Below are 9745 nucleotides of genomic sequence, written 5' to 3' on the forward strand. Positions count from 1 at the left end.
AAAAAAAAAAAACAATTCCAAGCACGCCAGGCTCGGACGTCAATCGGGTGCCCAGGGGTGAAGCAACCATGAGCAACGGCGGGGCCGTGGCGCTGCGGGGAGGCGGCGGGCAGGAAGGATGCGGCCATCCGGCCGGGGCTGGGGAGCTGCCAGCACCGCGAGGCGCGTGTCGCTGGGGGAGAGGGGCCAGGAGGGGCGGGGGCCGCGGGTTAAAGCCGGGTGGGGGATGGAGTGAGCCAGTATCCCTCCTGCCCTCGTCCCTCTCGGGGTGTGAGGTGAGCCTGAATCAGTTTCCCCGTATGGTGAGCAGGGCTACAGCGTCCTGATCGCTCCCGTGGAGACAGGGGTGCGGGGGATGCTCAGGCTCAGCGCTGCTGCCTGCACCCGTCCCCGCGGTCCCCAGGAGATGGCAGTGCTCTGTCGCTGGAGATGGCTGCTGCTCGCCCCGGGGACGTGCTGGGGGGACAGCGGTCACCTCGAGGACGTGCTGCTGCTGGGGACGGGCCTGCTGCCTTCCCTGCAGGTCCCTGCGCCGCTTCCTCCCCACGGCCTTGGAATGGGATGGAGCCACCCCGGTGTGCATCCAGCAGGGATGGGGCAAGGCTGCAGGAAACCTGTGAGCATCCTGCTGGTCTCTGGCTCCCACCTCGGTACTGCTGTGACCCAGGACTATCCCCAAACCCCAAACCTGCCTGCAAGCAGGGATGCTGTGGCAGTTCCTAGCTGTGGGCATGCACAGGGCTGGTGGCATTGCTGTGGGCCTCACTCATCTGCGAGCAGCCCCAGACCTGGCGCCCGAAGCTGCGGGGCACTCACTGCTGGGGAACAACATAACCATGCACGGGCTGAGTGTCAGCACTGTGGGGCAGCCCGTGTCACCCTTGTGTTGGGGCAGTAGCACACGGAGCAGCCCCCTCCACACTCCTAAGACGTGTGGAGTTGTTTCAGGATGGGCTCTCTGGCACCTGAACATCCTCAAAGCAGTAGCTGTGATCCCCAACACTCTTGCTCTGTGCCACCACCCCAAAAGGGGTTCCAGGGCAAACCCGCTGACCCCATCCCTCGGGACTCAGCGCTGGCAGCAATACTGACTCCCCAACGGGGAAACCGAGGCACTGGCCCCCCTCACTTCACCCCAGCCCCCCGCGCCCCCCTCCCCCGTCGCCCGGCACGGCTCCAGCGCTGCTGAGCGGCATTTCCTCCCGGCACGGAGCCGCGCCGCCCGCCGACCCTCCTCCTCCTCCTCCTCCTCCTCCTGCCGAAGGGAGTCGGTTTCCTGCCGCCGCCGCCCGCTCACTGCGCTCTGGGTTCGGGGCAGAGGCCGGGATGTGCCGTCGGAGCTCTCCGCTGTTGCCGCTGCTGCTGGCGCTGCTTGGCCGTCCCGGTGAGTGAGGCCGGGGGGTCCCGGTGGTGTGCGGGGCACGGGAGGGGACGAGGGTGAGGAGGCGCCCGGAGCGCGGCGGGATCCGCCAGGAGCTGTGCCCCGCGCTGAGGCACACGTACCGGGCACGGGGATGGGACCCTGCCGGCATGGGACGGACCCCTCTGACATGGGACCCTGCTGACACGGGACCCCTTTGACACGGGACCCCTCCAGCGGCCCCAAAGCCGGGCTGTGTCACCGGCTATGTGTCAGAGCGGTGCGGCTGCTGCTCCCTTCCTGAGACCACAGCACACAGCGGGTCCTGGGGTGGTCCCAGTGTCACCAGAACACCCGCCCAGGTGGCTGCGCAGGGAAGGGAGCCCCAAAAGCACCCTGCCGTTGGTGGCTATGGAGATGGGCACTGTTCTGCTGCCTTCACTTCAGCCCCAGCAGTGCTGACGCTGCCCTCACCCCGTGACCGCTGCAGGTTCACAGGGAGGGTCTGTGGGGCACCCACAGCAGCCAGCAGGCAGAGGGCTGGGGACATGGGGACGTGCCATGTTGGGATGGGACAGGGACAGAGCGATGCTAGGACAACAGCAGTGCTGGGATGCCCTACAGTCCCTGTCCTGGGGTTTGTGCCATGCAGGCCATGCCTTATGGGGCTGTGCTTGTGTGGACCCCATCCTATGTAGCTGTGTCATACTTGTCCTATAGCTGTCTCATACAATCTCCATCCAGTGTAGCTGCACCATAAGGTCCACGTCCTATGTAGCTGTGCCAAACTGTGTCCTCTATAGCTGTGCCATACTGTCTTTGTCCTATGGCTGTGCAATGTGGTCCCCATCCTACGTGGATGTGCAGTAAGGTCTGTGTGCTATGCAGCAATGAGGTATGGTCCCCATCCTGTAGCCGTGCCATATGGTTTGTGTCCTGTGAAGCAGTCATATATTCCCCATCCCATATAGCTGTGCTGCTGGGCCTCCATCCTTTGCAGCTGTGCAATCAGTCTCTGTCCTGAGCAGCTGTACCAAACAGCTGCTGTGCCGTGTCCGTTGTACTTGTGCCATTTACTCTGCATCCTGTGTGGCTGTGCCATACAGTCCCTGCACTAACATGGTTCTGCTACATGAGCTGTGTTCTGTGTAGCTTTGGTCCCTATACTACTCAGCTGTGCCTTCTAGCCCCTGTCCTACTTAGCTGTACTGTATGCTATATGGTCCTCATCCTATGGAGCTGTGCCATACTGTCCCACATAGTGATGTAATGTAGTTCCTGTCCTTCCTATCTGCTGTACGATCCTTTGTTTATTTATCTGTGCCATGTAGTCCTTGTCCTGAGCGTTCAGTACGGTTCCTGCCCTATACAACCAATCAGTAAAGCCCCTGTTAATGTAACTGTGCCTCTACAGTCCTTGTCCTGTGTAGCTCTGCCATACAGACAGTGCTACACCATGCCCACCACCTGCAGCTGTGCTATACGGCTCCCATCCTATGTGGGTGCACCATAGCACCCCTGTGCCACGTAGTTGTGCCTTCTACCCCGTGCCTTATGTAGCTGTGCTGTACACCCCGCGTTGCCACCTCCCCATGGCACAGCAGTCAGTGATGGCCCAGGGATGACAACTCCCAGGCTGCTGCACTCCCTCCATTCCCACTCCTGGCGCAGCTGAGCCCTGCCAGCTCATTGCATGAGTGTCAGCAAACCATGCTGCCTAGGAGCATCCAGCCCTGCTGGAGCCCTCAAAGCCTGGAACCCAGGCCTGGCACCCCGGCACCGCAGGGCTTTGTTCTGTGCCTGGAGCCTTTGATCTGCTCCTATGAAAAAACAGGAATCCCTCACACGCCGGGGCGACACAGCAGAGAGGCCGAGGGCGGGCAGTGGGAGGCTGGAAAAACATCAAGTGGGTTTTCTTTCTTTTAATTTTTTTTTTTTTTTTTTTACTATTTCCTGGAGTACAAAAATAAATGCCCCCTTATCTGATTGACCCCGCGGGCGCAGGCTGGGCCCAGCTGAGCGCCCTTATCTGATCCTGACATCATGCTGCAGAGCACTGCCTGCCCCTGGGGACAGTGCCCACTTGGCACCACTGCCCCAGTGCCCCTCTGCAACATCCCCACTCTGTGTGGGGCTGCACGGCTGCATCCTCATCTCCTGGCAGTGTGTCACCGGAGGAGTGACGAGCCACCCAACGTGCCCTGTGATGCCGGGGGTCGGGGCTGTGCCCGGTGCCGCCGGGGCAGCAGTGCAGGGAAGAGTGCCGCGGGCTGCGGCGCCCAGATAAGAGGCTGTTTATCTTCCTCCCGATGCTGCGACTGCTGCGCCAGGGGGAGGAAGCGCTGGACAATGGTTGGGACCTCGGCAGCGTCACCGCGGAGCCTGCGCCGTGACCCCGCCGCCTCGGCCTCGCCACCCCAACGTGGCTCTGGGACGGCACGCGTGGCTCTCGCCCCGTCCCCGACATAGGGTGTCCCTGGCACAGGGCATCGCCTCCTCCTGCTTTGGTGGCCCATCGGGGGCCCCCCCCAGAGAAGGGATGGTGCTCCTGGTCACATCTGAACCAAACGCAGCACCCACAGCCCCAGAGGACATCCACAGCAGCTCGAGGACGGCGCTGCCCAGAGCAGGGGAAGTGCCCCAGGCCGTCACCTCCGCGTTTGCAGGTCTGGAGCTGCAGGCAGCGTTCTGCAGTCAGGATTTCCCTTGGCAGCTGCAGCGCGGGGACGGTCAGTGTCAGCGCCGCCCGCCTCGCACCTCCGCAGGGACAGCCCGGTGCCATTTCCACACCTGGCCCTTCCGATTTCCTGCCGCAGCGGGGGCCGGGGAGGGCCAATCACTGGGGGAAGCCGCACGGGGACAGTGTTTTTTTCCAGACCGGATCTGAGGATCATTAATGGGACCAAACTCGCCAGCTCCAGGCGGGTGTCGCAGCACAGCCCCTCTTGCACGTCCCCTGTCCCCACACCGCCAGGCAGTGACCGATGTCCCTTTGTTTTCTGCCCAGATCCCGCTCCAGCCGAGCACTGCGACTTGCAGCCGGTGACAGCAGAGCCTCCCATCACGCTAACCTACACCACCAGCACGGTGCTGCGGGGCTGCGTCAGCAGCAGCTCCACGCACACTGAACATGAAGTGCACGTCCTCAGCATCCAGTGGTCCAAGGTGAGCCAGGTCCTTTTCCAGCTCCCCCTGGGGAAACGCAATCCTGGCACTGTGGGACCAGCAAGCAGTGAATGCAGCTGAGACTGCTGTCAAAATCGTTTCCTCTGAGTAACGAGCAGCGAGAGAAACCAGATTAACCTTTTCCACAGTGCAATTTCCCTGCATGTCCCAACTTCCCCTCTCAGACGAAGCTGTGGTTTTGCTCTGTCCCCTAAAGGGACAGTTTGAATTCTTTATAAAGGCGACAGCCTGAGCTACAGGGACTGTCCCTGCACTGGGTGTTCCAGGTACCCGCATGTCCACAGGGGTGGATGGATGCAGGGAGGGATGGAGGAAGTCACTTGGGTCGAGGCAGCGTGCCCAGCATGGTGACTGCTTTGTGGGTGCTCGAGGCCGGGCACAGCAGGGCAGTGAGCCTGGGACTGCTCCCCTGCCTGGTTGCACTGCCCAGCCTTGAGGTGGGGGGGCTTTGACTGGGCAGGAGGAGGCAGCATTAGGGGAAAATTGGCTGCAGGAACCAGGCTGGGCTTCTTTTGTGCTGCTGAGGCACCAGCAAACGCAGGACCGGGTTCTGGTCCTCTCCGCCTCCCAGCTCTCCTGGTTCTGCTTTTTGGGGCACAGGCAGGGGAGCAGGAAGCCTGGCCCTGGCGCAGGCGCCTGCAAGTGAGCGTCAGAGCCGGGGGTGCCCTGGCTTTGTCACCAGAGGCGGCGGGGGACACACAGTGATGTCACGGCTGTGGCACTCGGCTCGCCGGCACCGAGCCCTGGGGAGCCGGGCAGGGACCTGGCTCCACTCCTAGAAGAATTACTGGAAACTGCTTTCTATAAGCAGATCCCACAAAGCAATTAAAAAAAAAAAACCACGACACAACAACACCAAAAAGAAAAAACCTAAAAAAAGGCTGCGGAGGGCGAGACGCAGCCTCCAGCTCCTCCATCTCCCTGCACTCGGCGGGGGCGAAACAATGGAGCGCCGCAAAACACGCGGCAGGAAAACCAGCGCGGCTCCTCCTGCCGCCACAGGGCCACCCGGGGTCCCCGGCCACCCACACAGCTCTATGGGGTCACAGCCGGCCGCCTGCACGCCGTGCTGCTGCTGCCGTTTGCTTTGTGCTGTACCAGGGCTGCAGTGGTGCCACAGTGAAAGGATGGGGCTGGGAGAGCCACAGGGGCACATCCCGGTACCCAGGATGGGGATGCTCTGCTGCATGGGGTGAGGATGCACCAATTGCAATGTGAGGATGCTCCAGGTCATGGGGCGGGGATGTCCTGGGCTGCTCTGCGGGGATGCTCCGGTCCCCACTGGGTGACACCCTGCTGCCTGGTACACAGTACCTGGTCCCTGGTGCTCTGACCCCTATGAAGGGCCACAACATGGGGATGCTCCTCCCCAGTGTGGGCCATAAGGGGGTAGCCAGATGGGTCTGCCACACTCTGGTGTGTGTATACACCCAAGTGGCATCCCTGCATCCCTCCCGCTGCCCTAAGGCCAAATCTCCCATCCTTGCTGCCTCCCACATGGCTCATGTTTGGGGCCAGCCCGATGTACCTCTCTGCTGTCCCAGTGGGGACACGGGAGGGGGGTCAATCCCAGCCATATGCAGTGCTGATCCTCTTCTTGCTCCCTGCAGACCCCTGTTCCCATGCTAAATGTGTCCATCATACCACGAGCTGATGACTGCACCCGGCAAGCAGTACTCATCCTCCAGTGCCCGCAGTGCTCAGCCAGCATCACCTCCCCATGCCAGGACCTCCTCATCCGCACTGTGAGTGCCACAACAGACCCAATGGAGGGGTTGGAGGGCCTGGGGGTGCCCCTGGGGTGCTTGGGTCCCCTCTCCTGGTGGATGATGCTCACAGCTGGGGGACAGCTGGCTGCTGGCAGCAGATCTGAGCATGGGGCAGGCCAGGCAGCGAATGACGCATGGCGCTTGAAAAAGCTCCTGTTTCCTCCGGCTGCCGGGAGGAAGGTCAGTGATGGGGTTTGGCTCCAGTGAGCTGAGCCGGGGCCGGGAGCTTTGTTAGCAAAATAAACCTCCTGCTTTGTTTGCGGCTAATAATAAAGTGGGCCGAGCTCCTCGCGTGCTGCTGGCCGCTTAAAATCCCTGCAGTGTGACCCCAAGCGCAATGCAGTCAGTGCTCTGGAGATGCCAATCCATCTGGGCTCAGAGCAGCACCGCCCATGCCAGGAGTGGGAATCCCGTGTTTCCCGGGTGGCAGAGAGGGATGCATCTGTGCGCCCTGCTCTGCCTCAGCTCCTTGTGCTGCTCACCTGCAGGACGCCTGCCTGAGCCCCAAGGTGCAGGGCACGGAGCTGCCGGAGGCTGCCAAGGGAGATCTGCTGGACTGGGTGCGGAACACCTATAGGGGCATCACATCCTACAGCGAGCTGAAGGACCCACAGAGGATCCACCTCCACCTGGGCGAAAGTGCGGCGGGGCACAGGGAGCGGGAGGGGGGGGCTGGTAGCGGGGGGACAACTGGGTGGCACTGGGAGGATGAGATAACCACAGCACTTCTCCTGCTCCACTGTGCTGGAAACACACGGGGTGATGCTGTGGGCACCCTGAGCATGGTTGTCACATAAAACCATGACAATGGTGCAGTTTTGGTGGCCACCAGCACTGCCTGCCTTCCCCGCAGATAGCAGCAGCCCCCTGAACTGCGTTCCCCAGAAGGACTTTGATGCCACGCCGCACCTCGAGGCTGAGGTCCTTTTCCGTGAGGTGAAGGGCTGCACCAGCAGCAGTGTCTACAATGCCAGGGCTGCCCACATTGTCCATCTTCTGCACAAGCCCAGGTACTGGGGAGGAGGTCAGGATCTCTTGTGGGCACCCAAGAGGGGCCTAATGCTGGACTGAGGGTATCTTGTGGCTTTGCAGCTTGCCCATCACGGAGGTGAACCTGACCCTGAGCTGCCTCGAACAGAAGCCGAACAACCAGATCCTCGTCCTGCAGGGCCCAGCCAACATCACCTGGCTCCTGATGCTGAACAACTGCAGCCTCAATTTCCTGGTACGGCCCTCGTGGCACTTCCCCACTGCTGCCCCAATCCCTGTCTCCGCTCACTCCCTTCTGCACCATCCCTGCAGATCTCCGGCACCTACAGGATCCTGCACATCCCCATGGGGCCACAGAAAGGGGAGCTGTTGCCCGACACAGAGCAGGGCCTCATCGCCAAAGCCTTTGAGAAGAACTACAGCATCATCGCCTCCTACTCCGTCATCCCCATCAGCCCCCACATCACACTGAAGATCCACGAGCGTGGTCAGTCCACAGCACATGAATGGGGTCAGGGGGTTTAAGTGGGGGGGTCCTCACTCAGACCCCATGCCTTCTCCCTGCAGAGGTGCTGAGGAAGCCGTCCAAGCCGCCCACGGTGCCCACCTCCTCAGCCCCCAGCCCTGAACTCATGTCCAGCACGCTGCTCCTCATGCTCAGCCCCTGGAAGTGCACAGATGACACCATGGAAATTGTCATCGCCAGGTCCCACCTGGAGGTGAGGGCACCTGCTCCAGGTGCTAAGAGGTGAGAGGAGGGCTGGCCGGGCACACCAGAGGGAGCTGGGCACGATTGTTGCTTTTGTTGTAGCCCATCAAGGACGTGGTGAACATCACCCTGCGGGACATCAGCTGCCAGGCAGAGAAGAACGCCACGCACTTCATGCTGCACACCCTGCTCAGCGGCTGCGGCACCTTGGTGGAGAGCCACGGCCGTGCCAAAAATGAGGTGAGCACAGCTGGCTGTGGTGCTGATGGGGAGACCCTGGAGCCACCCCAACCCCATGAGGAGATCCCAGCAGTGGAGATGCTCATGGGGACACCTCCATGGCCGGGCTGACTGAACCTTTCTCTCCTCTCCTCACAGCTCATCCTCAGCCTGTCCAAGGGCTCGGTGCTCCGGAGCGTGCGGGTAAGTGTTAGTGGCTGTGTCACCAACTGGGGGTGACGCAGAATAGTGGCTGACACCGTCCCGACTTGCAGGTGGCCTTTCAGTGTTCGATCCCACGGGAGCTCTTCCTGCGCCTCTTCCCCACCGCTGACTTCAAGGCACCACAGACAGAGCTGGAGGTCAACAAGGAGGTGTTTGTGCAGGTACCCATGCATGGGGCCCAGGCACCGGGGTGGGGACCGCACCGTGGGGCGACGGCATCCCTAATGGTCACCCTGTCCCCATGCAGGCATCCATGCACTTGGAGGACTACCTGGCCGACCTGCAGCTCAAGGAGTGCTATCTGATGGCCCATGGCATGGAGCCAATGCTGCTGGTGCAGGGCAACAAGGCGAAGAGCTCCAGCGTGGCCATGCTGGAGGAGCCCCCCAGCAACTGGACCAGGAAGGTCTGGCGCTTCCGCTTCACCTACACCATCCCCGAGGGCAGGCACGTCCCCTTCTCTGCCACCCTCAAGTGCAAGGCTGGGCTGCAGGTCAGCATCACCCCCATCTGGCACCACGGTCCCCCTAGGCATATCAATGGGCTTATCACCAAGCTGGGAACAGCACCCTTGGTCCCCAGGATCCTTGGGCACAGGGCACAGAAACCACATCCCCATGGGATGGTGGCACTTGGCGGGAATATCCCCATGCTCACCCCAACCCTCTGCCTGGCAGAACAACACCATCTTCGAGAAGGTTTTGGAGGTGAAGGTGAAAGACGTCTGGAGGCCACCTAACAGTAAGCTGGGGACACAGGGCAGGGTGGGGGGACACCGCTGGGTCTGGGGAAGGTATCCCCACACTGACGGCCTCATCCCGCTGCAGATCAGGGACTGGGGCTGTCCGCTGTGCTGGGCATCACCTTTGGAGCCTTCCTCATCGGCGCACTCCTCACTGCTGGGCTCTGGTATATCTACTCGCATACTCGTGAGTATCTCTCGGGAGGAGTTAGGGGGGCCCATACGCACGTCCCATTGCTGGGAAAACCATCCTCCTCCCCACTCCCAACCCTCCCGCATGTCCCTGGGAGGGGGGCTGTCATGTTGCTATCACCCAGACATCCCTTTTGGCCGAGGCATCTTATGAGTGTGAGCCAGCTGCAGTCCCCAAGGTCCCCGCAAAACCCATCGCCATCCCTCATCTTATCGGGGGCGGGGAGGGGGTGCAGAGCTGTGTTGGCCGGGGAGCATGAGCCCTGCGCCAGGGACGGGTCCCTTATCAGGGCTGGAAAGGTCACATCCAGGATGAGCCATCCCCTGCTGGCCCTGCCGGCGCCGAGTTTTAT

General features: G+C 61.7%; 1 protein-coding gene across 1 annotated transcript in view; it reads left to right on the forward strand.

Moving 5' to 3' along the window:
* The first annotated feature begins 1245 nt into the window (after window positions 1-1245).
* Window positions 1246-9745, forward strand: part of ENG (endoglin) — an 8640-nt gene continuing 140 nt past the window's right edge. The window contains exons 1-14 of the mRNA XM_019621299.2: window positions 1246-1384; window positions 4368-4525; window positions 6157-6291; window positions 6804-6954; window positions 7169-7325; window positions 7408-7540; window positions 7618-7792; window positions 7873-8024; window positions 8117-8254; window positions 8393-8437; window positions 8509-8619; window positions 8706-8951; window positions 9136-9199; window positions 9286-9731. Coding sequence (XP_019476844.2) covers window positions 1327-1384; window positions 4368-4525; window positions 6157-6291; window positions 6804-6954; window positions 7169-7325; window positions 7408-7540; window positions 7618-7792; window positions 7873-8024; window positions 8117-8254; window positions 8393-8437; window positions 8509-8619; window positions 8706-8951; window positions 9136-9199; window positions 9286-9731 — 2169 coding nt within the window. The 5' untranslated portion in view covers window positions 1246-1326. The remainder of the gene's footprint in view (window positions 1385-4367; window positions 4526-6156; window positions 6292-6803; window positions 6955-7168; window positions 7326-7407; window positions 7541-7617; window positions 7793-7872; window positions 8025-8116; window positions 8255-8392; window positions 8438-8508; window positions 8620-8705; window positions 8952-9135; window positions 9200-9285; window positions 9732-9745) is intronic.

This window comes from Meleagris gallopavo, chromosome 19, assembly GCF_000146605.3.
Source record: "Meleagris gallopavo isolate NT-WF06-2002-E0010 breed Aviagen turkey brand Nicholas breeding stock chromosome 19, Turkey_5.1, whole genome shotgun sequence".
Taxonomy (NCBI): Eukaryota; Metazoa; Chordata; class Aves; order Galliformes; family Phasianidae; genus Meleagris; species Meleagris gallopavo.